Consider the following 25007-nt stretch of genomic DNA (forward strand, 5'->3'; position numbering starts at 1 on the left):
TCCCTTTCCAGGTTTATTTATCATGAATGTTTTTGTACATAATGTAACAAAGTATTTTTCAAGGCTGCGTGATCTCATAATTTATTTTACCTGTCCCCTATTGCTGCAAGTTTGAATTTTAGTTTTTTGATGTTTTTAACCGATTTTAAGGTACATATCTTATAGTGAATATGTATTTACAAAATTCACAATTATTTCCCTGGGAAAAGGTCCCTAAGAATGGGGGCACTGGCTCAAGAGGCTGTGTGTTATTGGGGGATGTGATCATTAACTGCAGAATTTCTCTGAAAAGCTGTGGCTGTTCTATTTCCCGGTAGGTGTACGGAATGCTTGTTCCCCCCGAGATTTCTGACCGGATCTGTCATCCAGCTTGGAGTTAGTCTTCTCATTTTCTTTTGTGATCCCCTAATAAGATTACTTAAGAACAAACAAACAAACAAAAAACAAAACAAAACAAAAAACAAAAAAACCCTGCAGGCACAGGCTACTCTGACCTTCTCTGTATGTAAGAAAGTGAAGGTCCCAGTCTGTGAGGGGGACCGTGTTTCTAACTCTTGACTCTGTAACACATACCTGGAGTGATATAGGACTTGTGTGCTAGCTCTGATGCTCATTTTTATTCCGTGTCTTGGATTCTTTCCCTTCATAGTTTTCGGGGTTTTTGTTTTTGTTTGTTTGTTTGTTTGGGTTTTTTTAAGATTTTTTTTTTCAGTCTTCAATTTTTTTTTTTTTTAAGATTTTATTTATTTATTTCGTTGTCAGAGAGAGAGAGAATATGCACAAGCAAAGAGAGTAGCAGGCAGAGGGAGAAGTAGGCTCTTCACTGAGCAGGGAGCCTGAAACAGGACTCGCTTCCAGGACCCTGGGGTCATGACGCAAGCTGAAGGCAGATGCTTAACTGACTGAGCCACCCAGGTGTCCCTCTTCAGTTTTTCTGATACAGTGTTATGATCCTCTGAACCAACTGTGCCACCACGTGCCCCTCCAGAGTACCGTTATTGGGGCCGCCGTGTGTCTCCATTCACCTAGGACTGGCACGGTTTACGCATACTGTCCTGATGCGATTTTTAACATCACCCCTTTCACTCTCAAAAGTTACTCATTTAGGATGATAAATTATGTGGTCACTGTATCTTTAAGTATTAGGGCATCATTTGGTACATAAAATCGAGGTAATTCAACCAATTATTTCTTTGATTTGGTTTAAGGAAGTCATTAGCTTTGCCCCGTGGCCTTGTGTTTTTAATGTGCAAAAAGAGGGTAATAGCCATGTTTCAAAAAGCCCAGGATATTATGGTTATAAAATATTCTTTTTGTGTCATTGTATTTTTGATTCTGAGACCTTACTAATTCTAGTGGGACAGAATAATTATTCACTTTGAAATTAGGTTGAAAGTAAAAGTTCCTGAATCACTGTTCCTCCCCTTTTGAGTGCGACGGCTGATTATTTGAATTTCGGATTTTTAAATTTTACTTCTTTGCTTTCTCTCAGTGGATTAGATTATTGGTTTCTGGGGATGAGTTGTGAGAGAAAAGGGGGATGTACTGTTTTGGAATTTCTTGTATTTTCTACCACCCCAAAGCACTAAAATTTATAAGACGTTGCACTGAGCGGTAGTTTGGCACATTGGTTTCTTTTCAGAGTTTTTAGTCACTTTGATTCAAAATAAAGGAACTTTCAGTAAGGTGACTGGAATGTTCCTGGGGAAACTTGAAGAAGCATGTTCAGATCTTAATGTTCACGATGATGAACATAAACATTATGGTTTTCTGAGCAAACTGAAGATCTGTGGCTTAGGCTTAGCTTTCACGTGCGTTCATAGAATTTGGAAATTTAATTCTGGCCCAGTGAGGTTTCTGAGGTGGCCTCCAACGGTCATCATCATAAACAGCCTTAAATGTATGTATTCAGCATTTCTAGAACCTTTCTTACCTTGTCGTGTTCAGAAGGCATGGGGCGCACCACATACTGGAGCAGCAGCGGGAGAGACCAGACCCTGCAGGACCCGAGGAGCTCCATTTGCTCCTGTCTCTCCTAGAGTCGCCTGGACGGGATCTCACTCTTGGTCCTCCGCTAGGCTGTCCTTCTTTCTTCATGTAGACATTTGCCTGCAGAGGGACAGTGGCCCATCTCAGTCTGTCTTCCTGGTTCCTGCTGCTCTTTCCACCTCATCCAAAGCCTTCCTGCGTCAGCCACTGTCCCGGTCTCGAACATTCGGCTGTGCATACCGGGCATCATTTCTTTTCCAGCCCGGCAGGCCTCTACATGCCCTGGACATGTATTTGTCAACGTAACACATTTAAGTTGCGCATGAGCTTTACCTTGAAGTCTGTTTTCCCTTCTGGATCGTTCTTGTGCTGATGGCACCTGCATGTCCCCAGTCTCCGTGTGTGACCCAAGGGGTCTTCTGTGACTCCGCCTCCTCTCACCCTACCGTGGACCAGAGCCACAGCTGCCGGCGCTGGCTTCTCAGGATTGTTCCAGTCCTTCCTTCTTGCTCCTTTTCACCTCACAAATTTAGGCTTGTACCTCCTGCCTGGACTTCTGTAGTAATCTGCTTTGGTCCCATGTCTCTGCTGAGCTTCTCATCTGTGAACTCTGAGGCGTGCCATGCCTCTGTCTTCTTAATGGCTTCTGGTGATGGAGTTCATGCCTCCTCAGAAATTTTCAACAACTCCTCATAAGCTTTTGAATCAAATCCAAACTCTGTAGCATGTGTTAAGTGGAAAAAAGAACAAAGCAAGTACAACAAAGCCCAGATATAAATGTATACTTTGAAGGTGAGGGAATGCTTTTAGCTGCAAGCTTTTCTCAGGGGTCTGGTACTTTGGCTAGTTAGATGCTTAGCAACTCATTAAAGTTTTATTACCTCAGATGAAAACGTTCTAGGATTGATTGTGGTGATGCTTGCACACATCTGCGAATATACTAAAAACCACTGAATTGTATACTCTGGTTGAATGAATTGCGGGATATGGGAGTCATGTCCCAATAAAGCTGTTATTTAAAAAGTTTGTGACCCATAGTTTGTACAATTCCTGTGACACCTGTTGCAATACAGTACGAACAATAAGGGGTGACCTAATGACCTTAGGGGTACTCTTTATTAAGAAGATTACATGATCAGTCAACAAGACAGTAAACCATGTGTGTTGGAGAGGATGTGGAGAAAGAGGAACCCTCTGACACTGTTGGTGGGAATGCAAGTTGGTGCAGCCACTTTGGAAAATAGTGTGGAGATTCCTTAAGAAATTAAAATTAGAGCTACCCTATGACCCTGCAATTGCACCACTGGGTATTTACCCCAAAGATACAGATGTAGTGAAAAGAAGGGCCATCTGTACCCCAATGTTCATAGCAGCAGTGGCCACAGTCGCCAAACTGTGGGAAGAGCCAAGATGCTCTTCAGCAGACGAATGGATAAAGAAGATATGGTCTCTATATACAATGGAATATTACTCAGCCATCAGAAAGGATGAATACCCAACTTTTGTATCCACATAGACGGGACTAGAAGAGATTATGCTGAGTGAAGTAAGTCAAGCAGAGAGAGTCAATTATCATATGGTTTCGCTTACTTGTGGAGCATAAGGAATAACACGGAGGACATTGGGAGATGGAGAGGCGAAGTGAGTTGGGGGAAATCAGAGGGGGAGATGAGCCATAAGAGACCAACGAATCTGAGAGACAAACTGAGGGTTTTGCAGGGGAGGGAGTGGAAAGTTGCATGAGCCTGGTGGTGGGTACTAAGGAGGGCATGCATTGCATGGAGCACTGGGTGTGGTGCATAAACAATGAATGTTGGAACACTGAAAAAAAATTAAATAAAAAAAAAAGATTATATGATCAGGAGACATTTGCTCACTTATATTCCTAAACCTGTGTGTGTGGTATATCTAGAACATTGTGTAATAGTCATTCTGTTCAATATGTACTGTGTTAACAGTCTTTTTTTTTTTTTTTTTTTTTAAAGTCAAGTCATTGATGAGTATAGTTAGGAAAGCCATACATAGAGAACACGATAAGCAAGTCGTTACTCTGGTGTCACCATTAGGCTAGGGCATTTGGTTTTTAAAGCCCTCTCCAACTCTGTGTGTGTGTGTTGGGGGGGTGGAGGGGGGAGGAGGGTTTGCAAAATGAAAATGTCGTTCCACTTAGCAGGGCCTACTGATTCAGTATTTCCTTTCTAAAGAAAAAAAATTTTGTTTTACTATTTTGCATTCAGTTGATCTAGTTTCTGCCAACTTATTTATTAGTGCAAGTAAGCAAGCACTGCTTAGGTGATGTAAGTTTTCATTAAATGCACTAGTGACCTTTTTTCCCTTTTTTGTGATGAAGTATTTCAGGGAAAAGGTTGCATGTGAAAGGGCTGGTTTCTGGTTTTTTTAATTTTACTCAAATTACTGTTACTGCCTAGCCTCAAATGTTATTATTAGTGCATTATTAGGTCAGTTTGTGAGAAGTCACATCTGAATGTATACTGACATAATTGGGCAGCATTCATTGAGTCCTGTGGCCTAAAACCGAGGCTCATTCTGCGAGCCAAGCATTATCTCGGATTCTGGGTCTCTTCCTCTTTAACTGTGGTTTCTGCTTTTTGGAGCAGTTCCGTGGATTGTGAGCTAAGAGCAGAGGCTCATTTTAAATTATAATAGGGTAATTAGTTTCCCTTCCTTTTTTTAAAAATCAGTCAAATGGCAGCAAGTCATCCTATGTGTAAGCCTTACTAAACATTAATAAAGTGCACCAATGTTCTTTTCCCTAATTTTGCTTCCTCAAGAAGCAGGTTCGGTTTTAAGACTGTCCTTTCTCGTTTCCTGCCCAATGCCTATACGTCTGTAGGTGCGACCCTTCTGAGAAAGGAGTATGCTCTATTCTCTTTTCAGGCAAAGGCAGATTTCCAAGTGCAACTCACTTGAAAATAAGGAAACAGGCACTTCTTGTTTATTTGAACTGAAGTCGACCGGTGCTATTTCTGAAAAAAGGAGCAGGGGTAAAAGCAGAAAGGGGAGCCCTGCTCTGTCTCTGTTCTCTTCCATGTCTGTTATAATTCCTGGCCCGAACATGGGGGAAACATATGGCCATTAGACAAAATAAATTATGGGACACAATTTAAATTAATGAAATAAACCGCAGGGCGACTCTTCAATGATGATTTCTGGGGAAGTTGTCCTGCCATTTCTCTGTGGCTCTAGATAAACCTCTCTCGCTTGGGACAGCTCACCTGAATGCCCAAGGTGTGTGGCTGGGTTGCCCAGGCATGGTTCAGATCTAAAAGAGCCAGGGGCACTCCGTGTCCTATCTTCAGAGTTCCCTGAGCATCGACTAGAAAGGGGCCACTTCCTCCCTCCAGTGGTTCATATTTCAGCTTTTTTAAAAAGGCTGAATCTTAAGAATTATTTTTGTGTGTGTGTTTCTAGGGGAAGTGAGAACTGAAGCCATTTCTTCATGCATCTCTCGATGGGATAGTTATGGGGCTTCCCATAGGGAGCCATTTGGAAATGACGGCTTTCACGAGCCTTGGTGGGGTGGTGTTCAGGCTCATGAGACACCCCAACAGGTACTATCATTTTCGATTCATAGCCACATTTCACCCAAGGAGAGAATTTTTTTTAAAAATGTGAACAATGCCTAGGTTTGGCTTCCTCATGTGTGTTTGAACTGTGTTCTTTCTCTAACTTAAAAAAAAAAAAAGAAACATTTCTCTCAGTTGAGTTTTTGTGTTAATTAAATCTCAGATGCCACCGTAAATGGCGGACTCCTCCAAGTCCCCACCAGCCAGATAATGGGCCCCCGCGAGCAGAGTCACTAACTCTTGCTGTCCATAAAACGTTCTCTCTCGAAGATCCTTTCATGCGTTCATGCTTACGAGGCAGACTTGGAACAGACAGTCCTTCTTAGTATTCCTGGGGTCATTATTGGAAATGTTGGGGTGATATTCACCCAGAAGCATGTGGCGTTCTGCATTCTGTTGAACAGCCATGCGTTCCACGAGGCAACCAGACCACTGCTGCCCTTAATTGGAGCACTGCTCGCTCCCTCCCGCACCTTAATTCCCCTACCTCAAAAGATAATTATTTTTAGAGGCTCCAAGTGAAGAGCCACATGAGCAAAAGAAAAAAAAAGTCTTGACATATTAACCTTGAAAGAAGACTACTACATTTCAATTAATATCGGAATACATCGTCAATAGGTTGTTCCCCCCCCCCCCCCGCCCCATGGGAAATCCAATGAATGATTTTTAATGCTGTACAACAGAGAAGAAAAAATCATAAAAATCAAAGCTGGAGGGAACCTTTGAGGTCATCCAGGCCGGTTCCCTTGTCATCAGCTCTCAGGGGCCAAGTGACCGTGTATTGTTCCCTGTCCCCAGCGTCCCTCGACGTAGCCGGCTCCAGAGGGCCCCTGACTCCCGCGGATGCTCTTTGCAGGCTCCCCCACCCCGCTGTGGATTGTCTCCCGATGACATGACGTGAGGTGGAAAATGTCACTTCAGATCTGTCTTGGGCCTTTCCCCCACAACAGATTTAATTCATTGCCGTCCTCGATGGAGGCCACGTGAGCCTTCCTGTCCTGAGGCCTTCAGAGAGATTCCCAGGTGTACCTGGTCATTTTCTACCCGCCACGTTTTCAAAGTATGTGTGGAACCCCCAAACCTGGACCACCTACCTGCGCGTTTGTTCTTATCTGAAATAACTTAAAAATCTGTGGGTGGTTATTTATCCTAAGGGTTCCAATCTCTTCAGATATTTTTATTACAACTTGGTACTTGTATGATATCTTCATGTATTCCAAGTAGTGACAGTGAAGTCCCAGTTTTCTCTAAAGAAATGTCCACGTAGCAGTGTTGCCACCTTATGAATCTATTGTGTGTGTGTGTGTGTGTGTAACTTAGAGGCTTGAAAGTTTCCTTTCTTTTACATAAAGAACTTTGTCTCCTAGGAAATGAGATGATAACCCTGGTTTTGCAGTCTGCTCTGACTCATCCATTAGCACAAGGACCTCGGTCATGGCTGTGTCCTTGCCTTTGCTGGAGGCTCAGAGGATGTAGGACACAGATCACATCTTTTCTGTGGGCATCCTCCACATGAATTAAGTGGATTTTTTTTTTTTTTTTTTTTTTTTTTGGCGTAGGTGCATACAGAGTGATTCCATTGGAACGAATAAACACTTCAAACTCAATGTGCCTCTCGGTACCCAAACCTTATCCTTTTCAGGCCTCTCTGGAGAATCTAGAACTTCTGTCCATCTACGTCACCCAAGCCCCAATGCCAGGAGTCATCTCTCTTTCCTCCCCTCCCCTTCCTACCCACTTCTCATCCATCTCCACCCAGACTAGACCCAGAATCATTGCTCTTCTCTCCATCACGTCACCCGCCGTTATCCGTTATCTTTTGCTTGGATTACTGAAACACCCTCCTGGCCTACCCTTACAGTCCACTCTTCACTTAGCAGTAATCAGACCGTATCACTTCCCTAGTTGAAATTCTCCAAAGCTGTCCAGTGTGCCTAAAATAAAATCCAGACCTGTTTCCTGAAATGCAGTACCCCATGTGATTAGCCTCGGCCTCTGTAGGCAGCAGAGCCAGCCTTGCTGTGATCTCCTGCCTTTCCCTCACTGCTCCAGTCACCATGCCTGGGCCGCACTGGCCCCTCTGGCCGTCCCCCCAACATGCCAGCCGAGCCTGTTCCCACCTTGACCTCTGTGTCAGCTGGTTCACTGCTTGGGATGCTCTCTCTTCCTAATTTTCCTGTGGCTGGATTCTAGATATTCAGATACCAGCTTAAGTGCACCTTCTTAGAAAGTCTTTTCTCGGCTTCCCAAATTAAAGGTCATTCTGTAGGTCACCTGCGTGTCACCTGCCACTCACACTTGCATGGTGCCTGTGTGAGAGCAGGGACTCTGTCCTGTATCGTCGATTACTAGGCTAATAGCTGGCATGAAATATACACATAATAAAATTATGAACAATCTGTGCCTACAATATTATTTTTTTAAAGATTTTATTTATTTGAGAGATAGAGTGAGCAAGAGAGATACAGCACATGAGCAGAGGGAGAGGGAGATGCAGGCTCTCTTGCTGACCAGGGACCCCCATGCGGGGCTCGATCCCAGGACCCTGGGATCATGACCTGAGCTGAAGGCAGACGCTTAACCGACTGAGCCACCCAGGCGCCCTTTCACTATGGCTTCAAATACTGAGATACTGGGGATGATTATCTCAGTTATTTTGAGGACTAGAAAATTAGAATCACATTTGAGCCTAGGGTAATGTGAGTGAGGTAGTCACTTTGGCTATAGAATTTAAGGAAGCATGTCAGGTGCCAGTGTGGCACAGGACAGCACTGTCACTGATCCTGTCTTTATTTAAAAATATATATTTTTTGTTGGTTTTTTTTTGTTTGTTTGTTTGATTATATTGCCCATCATGGGCTTTTGGCATTCACTGCATTGAGATATTTTTTCTCTTAATTACTCAGTTTTTGCCTCTCCTCATCTAGCCCCGGATCAGACTGTTCTCTCATTTTCACACTGGATTTTGCATTATAAATTAAATCTAGTATTTGTTGAGTACCTACGATGTCCCAGTCACTGTTAGATCAATTCACTGAAAATTCACAGCAGAGTTGTAAAGTAGGAAGTGGTATTGAGATGAGGAAAAAGTTGGAGAGACCGGGTGCTTACCCTGGTCCTAGAGCCATGGGGGAGGGGGGCAGGGGTGTTGGTGCAGGATAGACAGTCTATGTACCATGTGGGTAGAAATAGACTCGTAAAGTGGAAGAAGAGTAAGACCTTGAACATCCTGGCAGTTACTCCACTGTTCTTGAGAGGCCTTTAAAGGAGTGCACTGAACGAGAATCTAAGGCTTAGGGAGGGATGGCCCATGGGCCACTTGGGTGGGGAAGGGGAAGAAGGGGGGACTCAAAGAATGTGTCAGATGCTTAAGGAGAGTCGCTGGGCTCTGTGTGTCTTCTTGATTGTCATTGGGAGTACATGAGGAGACATGAGAAAACTCCCCTATTTGGATCAAATATTTGATTATATGGAGAAATATTCCTATGACAATGTAACTTTTAAAGCCTAGAATGATTTTAGGGAAAGGTTTTTGATTTATTTAAAAAAAAAAGTTACTGCACATCAGAATGATGTATAGATGGATTAGTTAAGTGTAAAACATAAAGCGAAAAAAGCCGAAATAAATGTGTATGTTTGGAACTGTTAAAATCATAAACCTAAATCACAGAGGAGATCAGATGAATGAATTAAGTATAGAATTTTAAGTTGATATATCAGATTTTGTCATCAAATGGAAAGAAAAGGACAGGTTGAGGAAATATTTGTAACCAAAGTTATTCTTTTCTTTTTTTTAAAGATTGACTGACTGATTGATTGGGCACACACACACAGAGCACAAGCAGGCAGAATAGCAGGTAGAGGGAGAGGGAGAAGCAGGCTCCCTGCAGAGCAGGGAGTCTGATGTGGGGTTCCATCCCAGGACCCCAGGATCATGACCTGAGCTGAAGGCAGAGGCTTAATGACTGAACCACCCAGGTGCCCTTTAATTTTCTATTAAAAATTAAATTGTTCTGGGATGCCTGGGAGGCTCACTGCTTCCCACCCCCCCCCCCACTTGCTTGTGATCTCTGTGCCAAATAAATAAATAAAATCTTTAAAAAAAAAAACAAAACTAAATTGTTCTAAGAAATCCACCCCCCCCCCATAGCAGGTCCTCAAAAGAAAATGCAAGTTCATAGAAGGGATACAAATGACAAAGTATGAAATAAGTTCTCATAAGGAAAGATGTAAATGAAGATAAAGATTTAATTTTGTTTCTCAGATTGTAACTGTTGAACGAGCATGGTGTTGGTAAATGGAAAGTGGGGTAGAGAAGGAAGGGTCTGATAGGTGGACCAACTGGTAAAACTGTTGAGGGGCCAAATAACTATGAGACAGCTCTCCCCGCCCCCCCAACTGTGTTTCTATCATATTCTCCTAAGGAAGTAGAGATTGAGGCTTAGGGTTTTCTTCAGGGATGTTTATCACAACATTATTTATAAAAGTGAAAAATTGGAAATACTCAAAATGTGTTACGACAAGGGAATTGTTAAATTATCACACATCCTCATGATGGCCCTTCACACAGTCATTAATTGCTCTTTCTGAAGCACAATTAGCATCTTGGAATGATTACCACAATATTTTATGTGAAAAACAACAATACAGTATTATTCCAGGTTTATTTTAGAACAAGGACAGAAAGAGATCGTTTGCCTAGAAAAGGAGACAGGGAAGAAAGATACCAAAATGTTAAAATTTCAACAATTTTGAAAACTCTTCCGGTTTTCTGAATTTTCTTTAGCAAATACTTACAGCTTTTATAAATTGGGAAAAAATGTTTTCTGAAAAGAAAGTTCACGAGGATGTAAGGTTGGGAGCCCCCGGACAGACGGGATCTCTGTAGGTTCTAGTTCATTTCCTTCTATTTTGTTGTCAACCGGCAGAATTCTTGAGTGAGTTCCTTCCCCTCCTTTGCAAACCAGGTAAGCTCAGAGCTTCTCAGACTTTTCCTCCGATCACACTCAGAGGCAGAAGAGCATGAACGTGCCCTCCTAAAGTGCACTCCTGAAGGAGAAAAGATGGGGGAGGGAATCTCAAAGTAACCCCCTGGGGGAGCCTGGCTGGCTTAATTGGTGGAGCACGTGACTCTTGAACTTGGGGTCGTGAGTTCAAGTCCCATATTGGGTGCAGAGTTTGCTTTAAAAAAAAGAAAAGTAAAAACAAACAGGGAAAAGGCAACCTCCTGAACAAATTTTAGTGTGAAAATTCATGTAAACTTCCCCTTGATCTCCAAACTATACTGTTACTAGTTATGAAATTTTTAAAAATTGAGATATAATTTATATACCAGGATATCCAACATTTAAAAGTATACATTCTAATGGTTTTCACTACATTCAGAGGCTTATGCCACCAACGGATGTTAGTTTTTAATACACGGATGTTTACCAGGGATGCTCTGTGGTAAAATTGACTCTCCAGGAAATTATACCTTTTGAGTAACCTCGACGGCACGGCAGGTCCCTTTCCTGGGAGGTTTTTACCACATTGAGAAGCCCAGGACTAGATGAAATTCTAGGTGTTTTCAACAAATTGCATTTTCAGTGTATTTTGCCCATCTTTCCTTTAAAACCCCCTTACCTGGATGAGTTATTATCAGTAGCCCTGGTTACCACAAATTTACCCATCTTTTCCGTTTCTGTTCACAGTGGGTGATGATAACTAACTTCATTTCATTTTTGTGCTGTATTTTTTAAACTGTCCTAGTACCTTCTGCCAGACCTTGTCGGGGATAAAGAGTGAAGTCACTCACTCTTGGCCTCAAAGGACAGTCCTTTAAGGAGAGGAAGTTACGGTGACTCTTGCGTCAGGGCTGGTCGTTTCAAGTGCAGGGTCCCAGTTTAAGTGGAGGAAAATACGCAGAAGGCAGAATGCACATATCTTAAAGTAGACAGCCCAAGATGTGGACGGCACATGGATTGAGTTTGGTTTCAGTGTTTTTAAATTTAATCTCAGTACTATTAATTCTTTGCAGGTGGAGCTTGATGATGTGCTTGTGGGTAGAAAATTCCTCCCTGAAATTTCTGGTTCTGCTTTATCCAAGATTAGGTGGAAGTAGTCCAAGTTCAGCTTTGATGGTGCTGAGATTCCATGTCTTAGACTCTTGGCCTGAACCAGCAGGCCTTATTAAGTACAGTTCCTTGGGTTATAATTGAGCTCCATGAGGCTTGGGTCTGTTCTTAGCCTTTCTCTTTCTGGTTGCTGGCCAATCAAGAGGGCAGGACAGGGGCATTTGGCCCGAGCCTTCACATTAATTAAAGGCTTCAGATGTAGATTTCTGATGGGTTGACAATATCTCCAAATACAGTCATGAAAGGCACTGGCAGGACGAAACGAATATATTCATTGTATAACTTTAAATACCACAGTTTTTATAACTCAGTTTTGGCATTTCTTCTTTTTCCCGGGAGCCTGAAAAAAAAGTGGCCGCGCTGTGGGTCTCGCTCAGCTTGTTAGAGGCCACGAGAAGGCATATTTTCTGCCTTTTTTTTCCAGTGAAGGAAATGAAGCAGGAGGATCCTTCAAGTTCCTGATAGTGTAGTGTCCATTGACTGTTTTCCAGGGCTAGTGTGTGGCAGTCTGGGACACTTGTGCCTTTCAGAGCAGTGACGGCAGTCACCGACACTTTGAGGGCACTGAGCAAGTCACCGACGCTTTGAGGGCACCGAGCAAGTCTTGTATATGCGTGGATTGTGCTTCGGGCTCTGTTGATAAAAGTGTAATCCAAGAAGCCAACTTGAGTGTGAGGGAAGGCACCGATGGATCCATAATCCATTGCCGTTAAGAAGTGAATGAAATACTGGATTTCAGACTCTGCGGGTTCAGGAAGGTGGGGGATATGGCATGATAAGCACTGTCCTGCCTTTAGAGGTGAATTGGACAGAACTGTTTATGGCTTTCATTGTGCAAACGGGCAGGATAATCAGTGTCGTCCTGTAGATGCTTTGGGTGAGTAGGACGCCAGAGTAGATGTGGATTTGTGGCAGAAGCTGTGTGTGGAAGTCCTCTTGTGTTGAAAAGATCGTGTAAAAGCCTAAAATGGAAGCATCAGATGGTCCCGTGTGCGACTGTGTATATGGCTCATACCTTCTGTCCTAACTTATGAAGTGATGCCCTCCGCATTGGAATATGAAATTTTTATTTGATTTTGTTCTGATGGAAAGGCATGTGAAGCGATGCAGGGATTGCTCTCTATGCTTATCCTGATCTGGTGGGTAGGGAGGAAAAAAACCCAAGTATCCCTCAAAGCCAGATATGCATGCTGGGTTATAGTCCCCCCTCCCCTTTAAAAAGATTTTATTTTTAAGTAATCTCTACACCCAGTTTGGGGCTTAAACTCACAACCTAACATCAGCAGTTCCATGCTCTACCGACTGGTCCAGTCAGACACCCCATGTGTGCTCTCTTTAATAGCATGATCATTGCAGAGTCTTATTTCTGGGTGTTTTGATGAGCGAGGCCAAGAAAAGGCAGAATACCTACTGAAAGGTAGAACAACTTTTCTGGGGAAAATTTTTACCCTTATTTATAGAGACCATTAAAAGAGAAAATACAGCATTGTGGGGGTGCATACCCTTGGGTGTGTTGATGTGCTTGTTAAAGTTGTTAAGTGACTTGATTGGAGATGTGTTCAAATTAGCAAAAATGAGCACCTCCCCCACTTTCATGGAAGGGCTCGCTGCTAGATCTAGGTCAGGAAGGGAGGGAAAAATGAAACAAAACGAAACCAGAGAGGGAGACAAACCATAAGAGACTCTTAATCTCAGGAAACAAACTGAGGGTTGCTCGAGTAGGGGGTGTTTGGGAGGAATGGGGTGGCTGGGTGTTGGATGCTGGGGAGACTATGGGCTATGGTGAATGCTGGGAATTGTATAAGGCTGGTGATGCACAGACCTGTACCCCTGAAGCAAATAGTACATTATATGTTATTTTAAAAAAATAAAATAAATGGGATGTAATTAAAAAAAAAGATTTATTTATTCCCTGTGCTATGAAAAGAGGTTAGCCAACTGGGTTTGCAGAGAATCTACTAGCAGAAAAGTCTGCTTTCTCTCATTCAGATATATAGAATTGTGAAGTCTTTCAGATTCCTCATTTGGCCTTAGGAAACCACCATTTTACAGAATTCGAGGACAGCTTTTTTTTTTCTTTGTACCACATTTTTTTCCCCATATTCATTGTGAGTAGATTGTTAAAATGTCCGTTTCAAATCCTGAGAATGTTGTATAGCTCTACAAAAATAGGAGAACAACATGATATTTGGCTTGCACATTTATTAAGAATAGTTCATTTGTCTCCATGATAGAACTCTTTCAGTGGAACAAAGAAGCTGAATTTTTTGCTCAGTAGAGGTTTTCAGTCCATATACTTCTTGTTGGGGGACTAAATCCATCGTTAGTACAGAATGATACATCAGTTGACTACTTTTATCTTCTACCTACAGTATTTGACTGACACAGACATTCTCTTCTATGGAGCTCTGCCTTCTCTCTGACTTGGCTGTATTTATATAGTTAACATTACAGGGTGAACATTAAGTTCACGGGTGAAACTTATCTGGGAGGGATGGCCAGTCAGTTGGAAGATGGCACAGAGTTTCAAAATGGGTCTCCACTAATCGAAGCAGTATTCAGAAACTCAGAATTAGATTAAATGGATAAAAGTTGGGTGAAGTCACAGCCATCATAAGGTATTCTTAGCCAGTGGGCAGTAGAAGGTAATTCCCCTGGATTTAGGGCAGTCGTGACAAAGAAAATAGTGACAAACCCAAACTGGGTAGCCGAGGGCTGGGCTGAACCCTTACCTTACCTCTTACTGGCTGTGGCATCTTTGCCTGAGGACTCATCCCCCCAAGGCCTCCTCTTCTATGTGAAATGAGGACAAAGACCTCTATCTCACAGGTTCTTGAAAGGATGAAATGACAGTATGTTTACAAGTTCTTGGCAAAGCGAAAAGGGTTGCGCACAGATTTCTTTTGATTTCCTTGATAAGAGAGGACATTCAGGAGGTAGAGACTATAGTTTCTCTGTTGGGGTTAGAGACTGGTCTTGGTGTGTGTGTGTGTGTGTGTATGTGTGTGTGTGTGTGTGTGTGTGTGTGTATGTGTGCACGTTCTGGGGATGGGTGGCTGTTACTGTATTTATTCAGACTTTGGGGGAGAATCAGGCTCTGTCATTTCTTCATCTCAGTTGGCCTCCGGGAGAGTGTCAGGACAGTGCGCTGGTGACCAGCGAGCTCTTAAGCGACTGGCAAGCGCTTCATGAATAAGGTGTATACAGAAAGGGACTCTGTCATGTTAGTGAGCTTCCCCCGCTTCCCTTGTGGCATTTGTACCAGTCAGAGTCCCAGTGGGAAACCTGTGGCACATTCCAGCTGGGTGGCTGAGGGGACTTCTAGAAGGGGACAAAGTCACTAGTGGCTGGCCCTAGCCCGGCAAGAGGAGAGGGCAGTCACAGGAACCCAGAGAGGGTAGCTGTATGGGGCTGGGGGCACCCAGTGGGAGCTGTGGCCTCTAAAGGAGATACCGTGTCTCTCTAGGGAGTGAGCCGCAGGGAGAATGACTCCTCCTCATTTTCCTGCTCTTTTGTCTCCTCCTCATGTCTTCTATGTACTAAACCCAAGACAAAGATGAAGACAAGGGAGCTGTTGATGTCAACACCTTAGGGACCAGCCTCCTGGGGCACTGAGCAAGGCAAGAGAATGGAGAGGGACAATCCCTTGATGTGTCTGGGGCAATAGGAACAAATCTTACTTTGGAGATGATGTCTGGATTCTTTTTTCTTTCCCCTTTCCTCGCTCCCCTTCATTCATTGGTCATTCGTTCATCATTAGCCCAGGTGACTAGATCCAGAAAGATACCAAGCATTGACTGCTGTTGCCTGGCAGGACTGCAGTGATACATAAGCCATAAAAACACAATTTTTATGTTTTAGATTTTATACCCACCCAAATGAGGACATAAAAGCTGCTCTGCCAGCCAGGAGAAGAGGCTGTAATGCCTGCTTCTCTTTCCTTTGCTTCTCGTGCCATTAACTCACATATGAAGATGTCTTCTGGTTTTTGTTGTGGAAAAACCTAGCAAGGATTCTGATTTGATGATTGTGTCTTTGGTGGGACCCTCTGAGCAGACCAGCACCCCTGGGATAGGGATAATAAAGAAGCAATTTGGATTTCTTTGAAGTGCTTGGGAGAGTAAAGAGACTTGGTGTTTTCTATAGATTCTGCATCAACAATGAGAATCAGTTTCATAACTTTATTGTGACCAGAGGTGCTACTTTTAAGATACTTTGGGTTTTGTTTTTTCTTTTTTTTTTTTCCTCCTTTATTCATGGTTGGGATTATCAAATAGTTTTTTTAAACTCTTGGGATGCAGCTCGTTAAAATGGGTTGATGGCATTCACATGGCGCTGTTAACTTTATAGTTCAAGGACTCCAGATCACTTATTAAAAGTCATATGAAAATGATAACGTTGCTGCTGACCCAGGACTGCAGAGCTAGAAAGCCTCTTCCTCTGTCAATGGGCAAGGCTTCTGTGTTTACTCGGACATCTGTAGTCATTTAAGCTTGCTTCTGTGAAAACTGTAATACTTACTTGAATCTTTCATGATGGTTTAGAAAGATGAAAATGAAATCTAATCCCCAGAAAAACAAAATGAAGTTAGGACAGATGCTGTATTCCTCGCTGTCAGTCTGAAACACCTTGTAGGTTGGAAGTGGCAGTAAAGATTCGCCAGCCTCCTGTGTATTGTATGCTTCCCTGTTTCATATCCAAATAGGTCCTGTCAGTGTTTTTCTACCCTGTTAGGGTTATGGATAAGCCTTCTCTACACCATTCGGTTTATTGATAAGAGAGATAGTTATTGTTTTGGAAATCTCAAGGAAGCCTGAAAGTGAGCAAAAAATGTTGAGAAAAGAAGTGACGTACAGAAGAAGCCACCTCCATTTGGAAAAATGAATTTTTACAGTAGTTTTAGATCCGTTGTGGAAGAAATAGGTTGTCACTCAGTGATAGGATCCCATCTTTGTCTTTTCTTATTCCATGGCCATTGAGAGCTTTGTTAGGGATTGACCTCAGGCTTATGGTAACAGAAAAAGGGGTGTTGAAAAGGGGAAAAATAAGAGTGTGGAAGAGAAAAATCCAGTCACAGTAAATTTGTGTATCATGCTGTTAGTCAAGAATGGGCAGGGGCACCTGGGTGGCTCAGTGGGTTAAAGCCTCTGCCTTCGGCTCGGGTCATGATCCCAGGGTCCTGGGATCTAGCCCCGCATGGGGCTCTCTGCTCAGCAGGGAGCCTGCTTCCTCCTCTCTCTCTGCCTGTCTCTCTGCCTACTTATGATCTCTGTCTGTCAAATAAATAAATAAAATCTTTAAAAAAAAAAAAAAAAAGAATGGGCAGAAGGAAGGAGTGTCACTGTGACTTCTCTGAATTAGGCGATTCCTTGAAATAACTCAGCTGCATACAGTAGCTACTGCTGTCCCCCAAATTCCTGCTTATCTGGGTGCTCTGCTCTCCATGTGTACGTACCATCTTGAAGTGAAAGAAAATGTCGAGAAATTTCAAGGCATTTTTGTCCTACGGCTCTGCACAGCCTTTACAATGCAATGTAAGTGCATTGTCGTTTCCAGATCCAAATCCTGCTTCCCAGCCCAGCCTCCTGGAAGGCTTTCAGATATTCTCCGGGGAGGAGAGCCTTATCAAGTGTGTGTGCACTTCCAAAGATGCAGATTTCATTGTTTCTTCTAAGAAACATGGTTACAAATCACTATCCAAATTCTGTGCTGAGTGGCTTCTAAAGAGGCGACAGGTTGTGTGTGTGTGTGTGTGTGTACGCGCGCGCACACGTGCTTAAGCTCCATTCGCCTCCCAAGTGCGTTCTCGTTCTCCAGTGTGGCTACGTGTTCTCTGCAGGTGGCACTGCCCCCGCCAGGGAGGGTGCCGTCCTGTGATGCTCCTCCAGCCGTCCGCGTGAGGGTGCGACGTCCATGCCGCCGTGTCTAGCTTAGTTGTCCGGGCGACTGTGAGAAGGTGTCACGGTCTGATGACCTCTTTTGCTATGGTCCATCTTGCAGGGACGGGAGAGAGCGGCAAGAGTACGTTTATCAAGCAGATGAGAATCATCCACGGGTCGGGCTACTCTGATGAAGACAAAAGGGGCTTCACCAAGCTGGTGTATCAGAACATCTTCACGGCCATGCAGGCTATGATCAGAGCCATGGACACGCTCAAGATCCCCTACAAGTACGAGCATAATAAGGTAGGCCTGGCTCCTTCTGGGAACTGTGGGCAAAGCCATGCATGGTGCGGATGCTGTCTTCACATGGCTGGGTGGGACAGTGGGTTTTCGAAGCATACATTTTTCGTCTCATCCTAAGTGGGACATTTAATGGTTCAGTATGTTCTTTATCGTTTTTTTTTTTTTTCCCTTAAATCTTTTAAGTCCCATCTCTGCACAATTAGAGTTATGTTCGTAGTGATATCGGTGGAAGGCACATTTGGATGTTCAACGATAAATATACGGAGGTTTAGAATTCCGGGGGGCACCCCGTTACATTCATAACACGGGTTGTAAGTTCAGGACACAATGACCAAAGTGAGGGAATTCAAAGTAGAGGCAGTGGCCTTGCTTCCCTCCCATTCTTTGTGCTTCCTTGAAGGAAAAAAAAAAAAAAAAAGAACAAAAACAGCTTAAGAGCATTCTGTCCGTTTTAATTTTGGATTTCGTGACTTCCTGTCAGTAGTACCACAGGCTTAATTTTATTTCAGAATAGGTCCATCTGTCACTTCCAATAACCTTTCAAACATGTTTCCCTGTAGTTGGGTAACAGTCATGCAAACTTCTAAAATCACTTGAGAAGGAAGGAGAAGTGAGGAGAAGAAAAAAAATCGAAATCTTCTCAGGGCATGTAGGTGTTGACCTTCTAGTAATCGGGTAAACCTCACCTTTTGTTGACGGAACACTGCATTTGCACCTACACTGGTTTGAGAGCCTCCCTTCAAGTCTTCCAGTCAGTGCTCTTGATAATTTATTCTTAAAAATGTTTCCATATACCAGGTCAGTATGTGACAGCAAGAAGCTGGCATGCTCACTGTGACTCATAATCTGAGAGTTAACTCAAAGTGAATCATGGGTAAAATAAAGCAATGCTGTGTATCTCCCCTTCTCGTACCATCTAGAAGCTTCTAAATGTACAGATCATCTTAAAATCCGGCATTTATTTTTCTTGGATGTTTCCTTGAAATCGCCTGGTTCTTTCTTATCCAACTGATACTCTGGCACTTAGTTTTCCAATGGTGATGAGAGAGTGTCTCCCACCAGGAACAGAGAGGCTCTCCACAAAGAAGCTTTCCTGTTTGTATCCGCAAGAGTGAGAATGATCTGGGCAGGTTCACGAGCCTGGGAATGTGGTGCCTGAACCAGCTGAGGCTGCCTGGAGAGCGAACAGTCTCAATTTAGAAGGATTAGGGTTGTCTCCCACCCCCCGCCCCACCCCCTCCAAGAAATCTCAGTGTAATGAGTTTCTGAAATAGTGGCATGCTTGTCTCATTGCAGTTGGGAGAAGATTCTATGGAGGGAACTGTTTTTTAAGGCCCACAGCTTGTGCCAGTCTACAGTTATTTGATAAGATCATGATCTGATGGGTTCTGGCTGAATTAATCACATGGGTGGTATGACATACAGTTAACCCTTGCACAACGTGGGGATTAGGGGTGCCAACTCCCTGTGCAGGCAACAATCTACGGGTAACTTTTGACTCCTCCAAGACTAGCTAATAGCCTACTGTTCACCTGAAGCCTTACCAATAACATGAACAGTCGATTAACATGTGTTCTGTGTGTTATGAGTATTATACACGTATTGTTAAAAGAAAGCAAGCTAGAGAAAAGAAAACGTTGTTAAGGAAATCATAAGGAAGACAAAATACATTTACTGTGCTGTACTGTATTTATCCAAAAAAATCCATGTATCAGTGCACCTGCAGGGTTCAAACCTGTGTTTTTCAAGGGTCAGCTGTGTGTGTGTGTGTGTGTGTGTACCATATTGGCAATAAGTTTTATAGGTACCTATAAGACATATATTGTCAGTTAACACTTACTACAACATTAACCGTTAATACAAGGAATCTCCCTTAATCATGCACAGAAATCATCTTCCTGGGATGTTCAGAATAGTTCAGGATCTTGTTTCAGTGTTAGCTTCTCACATGAGGCCCATTGATTGTACCATTACACAGATGTGGAAGATTGAGTGGAACTTAGACCTTCTTCATGTAACACATTGAAGAATGTGTAACAACATGTGTTACTTGAGCTCTTTGTATCAGTTATAATTAAGCAGCTGTTACTGTGATGAATACCATTCAGTTAAAAATCATCATCATAAGAAGTTACAATAATGTGATTCTTTTCCAATATCATAATTATTCCGTGGAATCTTCTCACATCTCTTGATTGCTTAATACACTCCCTAATATAGGACATGAGTGTGTGCTAACCTCTGAGTTTCTCAGTAGGTTTAATCCCCCTTAATTTATAATATAAATTACTTTCCCATTTGTTCCATTTTCTTTCTAACGTACACATATTCTGAAACATCACTCCTTGCTTCATCCATTAACGTCCCAAGCTCTGCCCACTCCTTGCCTTCGTTAACGCTATTAAGGACATAATGTCTTCTTTCTCTTCCACCGAACTGCCACTTCCTCCTAGAGTTCTTCTCTGCTCAAATCCTCCCCCGCTCCCAACCCCATTGCACTAAGTAATCCCACCCTCCTGTAGCAGAAACCGTAGTGGAGTGTTTATAATTGCCTAACTTATATTCATTATGATGACTTGTGGGAGTTGGTCTTGTTTTCCCAGCTCAACTCAAAGCTTCTTGAAAGTAGGTGATGTCACTTGCACGTCAGCGTTTTTCAGGTTCCCAGCATCATACCTTGTACATAGTAGAGGCTCAAAAAATACCGTTTTATGAACGGGCAAGTCATTCATCCCCTTAGACAACTGAACGTCTCCTCGTCTGCCTCCAGGTTGTTGAAATGCTTATTCAGATCAACAGATCACTGTTGAAATGATTTTATGTGTGTAAGGAAATCAGTGCAGTGTGGTGTCCAGAGGTGCAGAGAAGTTTCATGAGGACTGGGGAGAAATTGACAATCCAGAAGAAGTCAAGGGCATTGCTAACGTGGGGGCACTTTGGGGTGGAGGAATGGCAGGAGTAGATATTAAGAAAAAGGGGTGTGACTGTGTTGGCCAACTTACCTTGAGCAAGATTGTTATAGAGGAGAACTAGAAAATAAAATTTAAAAATGGTTTAGAATTTGTTTCTGAAAGGTTTTGAATTCAGGCTAAGAAGTTTGAATTTTATTTTATTTTATTTTTCTTTTGAATTTTATTTTCTTGTCTTTATGAGACCCATTTAGTAATAATATTTTTTGTTTCAGCTAGAATTTTCTATGAAAGTTTTTGGTTTTAATATACTCTCTATAAATAGTTTAAAGAATGTGGTGTGCATTTTATTAGCAATTACTTGAAAGCAGTGCACTCTGATTTATATGATTTTGTGGCACTAAAGATGTAAAAAATGTAGTTTTTATAAAAGCTTATTTGCGTCTACAGCCACATTGGTCATACTATATGGTAGTAGCATAAATAAAAACAAACGCGTTCTAATATTTTTTTCCTAACTTTACTAAGTTAGTTTACTAACTTTCCTAACTGTACTTTCTTCTAAGTTCATGTATTTTACAGAGCAAAATATAGATTAAAAATGGTATGGCTTATTCTTAACGGGGAAATTGTTCACAGTTTCGTTTGCGGTGAATTCGTTCTAGCAGTGGGAATCCACACCAGAATATTGGAATTTTTTTGGCTCCTGGGTAGTGTTACTGCATTGAATTGAGAGTCCCACGGGTTCGCTGGGGGGCTGGTGCTATGGTCAGGGGGAGTCCAGGCCACTGTCTCTGCCCTAGATGGTGGTGTGGCATCCCTGCCTTTTTTTTTTTTTTTTCCAATTTATTTATTTTCAGAAAAACAGTATTCATTATTTTTTCACCACACCCAGTGCTCCATGCAGGCCGTGCCCTCTATAATACCCACCACCTGGTACCCCAACCTCCCACCCCTCCGCCACTTCAAACCCCTCAGATTGTTTTTCAGAGTCCATAGTCTCTCATGGTTCACCACCCCTTCCAATTTACCCAAAAGCACATACCCTCCCCAATGTCCATAACCCTACCCCCCTTCTCCCAACCCCCCTCCCCCCATCCCTGCCTTTTTTGTAGACCTTACCCAGTGTTCCAGGGATTGGCTAGCTCAGGAATAGCTTGGGATAAATTAAAACTTTTACCAAAAGAAAGATCAAATTTCCCCTGGGTGAGTATCCACTATGGCGTTCTTGAATTTTCTTTGGCAAGCTAGTAACTTTTATAGGTGAGCTGCTTGGACTCTGCCCAAGTGGAAGAATATATCTGGAGACTTCTTCTGAATATACTGTGAGCTAGGGTTGGTTTTCTCCTAAATGTTACTTTTTCATTTCCTTAAACACAACTGTTGATAGCTAATGTTAAAAGGGATGAAGTGTTTGTCACTTAGTCAAATCAAAAGATAGATACATTTAATGCTCCACTAGGTACAAGGCATTTGACTGTGACATTCCTCTGTCATTTTCTACTCTCCAAAAGGGAGAATTTTCATCACCCTTATTTTATGGTTTCCCATCTTATACGGACCTGTTCTTCTGATTATTGGTTGTTTGGGTCTGAAATCAGCTCTTTATGAAAAAGAAGAGATAAAAAATTTGGGGGCCCACATGGCTAAGAACTGACCTGCATTATAGAGTGGGGAGGAAACAGACGACGAGGCGTTGACGCCTGATTTCCATGTCCTTGTTATCTGTGGCTGGTGGTTGGCCTCTTCCTGCCTCGCCTGTTGATCATTCCTGGGCAGGTGCCTTATTTTCTCAGACTGCGCAGTACGTGCTGGTGAGCGCGCTTCTTGTTTTGTCGTTCATTTTCTCCACGACAGGCCACACATGCTGCTGCTTTTTGGAGATTACCCCAGATTAAAATATCCTCATATCCCCTTTCCCATTGGCTTATAGTTTCTGTGGACTGTGATATCAGGCTATTCTTGGGGACAGTTTCAAATTATTGACAGGTTTTTGCTGCTTTGTCCAGTCCCAGCAAGAGAAAAGAAAAGAGAAAAGAGGAAAAAGTCCCAGCTGCTTCTTCATGCAGTGAACTCAGGATGATTACGGAGTAGAACTCAGCTACTTGCTAATGTTGAATAGACAGTGTTACCTTTTCTTCTAGTTGCTGCTTTTAGACTTGGAAGTCTGGATGACTAGGGCTCCCTTAGCACCAAAGGCTGCAGTTGCCTTTGTCCAGCCAGGAGTTTCCAGGGTTGACACCTGTTACCCTTTGTCCTGGCGGGTAAGTGGCTGAGGGCACGTTGCTACAGTACCTCTGTCCTCCCCGAGCTCTCTGAGAAAGGGCTTGCACCCGGAGAATACCTCTTTAAACACTTTCACAGCTTTCTGAATTTTCTGCACTTCCCAAGAAGTCTAAGATACCAGAAGCCGTGTTTTGGAAGAGAACATAGCCAGGATTCTGGAGAACTTGCCAGTTTTTTCCTGCCTTTGATCAGTTGCACAAAAAATGGCTGTACTACGTTTTCCAACGTGAAGGAATTTGCTTAATTTACAAAATGCTGAGAGACTGATTTCCTTTTAATATTTCTCACCTACATAATAAGGACATATTAGGGGCGCCTGGGTGGCTCAGTGGGTTAAGCCGCTGCCTTCAGCTCAGGTCATGATCTCAGGGTCCTGGGATCGAGTCCCGCATCAGGCTCTCTGCTCAGCAGGGAGCCTGCTTCCTCCTCTCTCTCTGCCTGCCTCTCTGCCTACTTGTGATCTCTCTCTGTCAAATAAATAAATAAAATCTTTAAAAAAAAAAAAGAATAAGGACATAATAAAAGTAGAACTTACTAATAAGCATGTATTCTAATCTCTTCCTCCCGAGAGTTGTTATCAGTCCGTGTTCTGTGTTTGCAAGCAACAGAAGCCAACCCTGGCTAGCTTAATTGGAACAAGGGTTTAACGAGAATGTGAGGGGACCTGGAGAAGTCTGGAGAAGCGGAAGGGCAAGTTTCTGGAAACCAGAACAGGTCTGGTGAACTCATCTGTGAGGTGGCTGAACCCTGACCATTTTCATTCTTCCGTCACTCCATTCAAAACTCAGATTCTTGGGGAAACGTGCCTGAGAAGTCCGGCCTGGATTCTGTGCTCGCTCTTTGGGCAAGGCTGGGCGATTGGATTGACGGTTCCTGAGGGAAATCAGGGTGCAGTGACCAGAAGACGGAATGATGCTGCCACAGATCACCGCTCTCACGGCTCAGCCACGCTGTCAGTTTAGAGAATAAAATGACCTCTGGGTGCTGTATGGGGGAAGGCCGTCCGGTTTGTTCCACACTTGCTAAGCCTGTCTGAAAGTACAGCTTCCCACTCTGCGCTTCTTCAAAATGGGGGTGTGGAGAGGTTGAGGGGTTAGTGGCTTAGTAACACTTATATATGAAGGCAGTAGCTGAATTTGAGCCCAAGCCCCAGAGAGCTGAGTAACCTTGGCATTGCCATATTTTTCCCCTAAGCCTCAATTTCCTTTCTCTCTAAGCCTGAGTGTCCCAATCTGTAAAATGGGACAGATAATAATAGGATTATTTCAAGTATGAAAATGTCTTATAGATGATAAAATAAAAGGAGGTTGCCACTTGTTATAGTCCCCGTGGAGGTGATGAACACTGCTAATCTTCTGTATTCATCAAGAATAAACAAACAGGGGCGCCTGGGCGGCTCAGTGGGTTAAAGCCGCTGCCTTCGACTCACGTCATGATCCCAGGGTCTTGGCATCGAGCCCCACGTCGGGCTCTCTGCTCAGCGGAGATCCTGCTTCCTCCTCTCTCTCTGCCTGCCTCTCTGCCTACTTGTGATCTCTGTCTGTCAAATAAATAAAATCTTAAAAAAAAAAAAAGAAGAAGAAGACAAACAGAAATTCATTTAAATAGCATGACCAGGTATAGGAGCTATCTGAGGGAAACTTTCCTCCAAGTGACAGTCATTGAAATGGGACACCAAGGAAGGTACAGAAATCTCCCTATCTGGATGTGTTCAAAAATAGAATGTATTTTTAACACGTGAAATTCTTGAAGGCGTTTTTGCTAAAATAAGACAAGGGATGGACTGGACATCCTCTGAAACTGTTGCTAGCATGGTTTTCCCTCATGCTGATTCTGTGATTCCAAAACTCTAAGAAAGCTGCTGTCACTTTGTTATAATTTAAATCTCTTCCCTTTCTGGAACTTTGTCCGTTCCAAGGCACTTAACAAAAATTA

General features: G+C 43.0%; 1 protein-coding gene across 1 annotated transcript in view; it reads left to right on the forward strand.

Annotated features, from left to right (window-relative positions):
• Nucleotides 1-25007, forward strand: part of GNAQ (G protein subunit alpha q) — a 304923-nt gene that overhangs the window by 86488 nt on the left and 193428 nt on the right. Inside the window, exon 2 of the mRNA XM_044265849.1 lies at nucleotides 17693-17877. Coding sequence (XP_044121784.1) covers nucleotides 17693-17877 — 185 coding nt within the window. The remainder of the gene's footprint in view (nucleotides 1-17692; nucleotides 17878-25007) is intronic.

Source organism: Neovison vison, chromosome 9 (assembly GCF_020171115.1).
Source record: "Neovison vison isolate M4711 chromosome 9, ASM_NN_V1, whole genome shotgun sequence".
Taxonomy (NCBI): Eukaryota; Metazoa; Chordata; class Mammalia; order Carnivora; family Mustelidae; genus Neogale; species Neogale vison.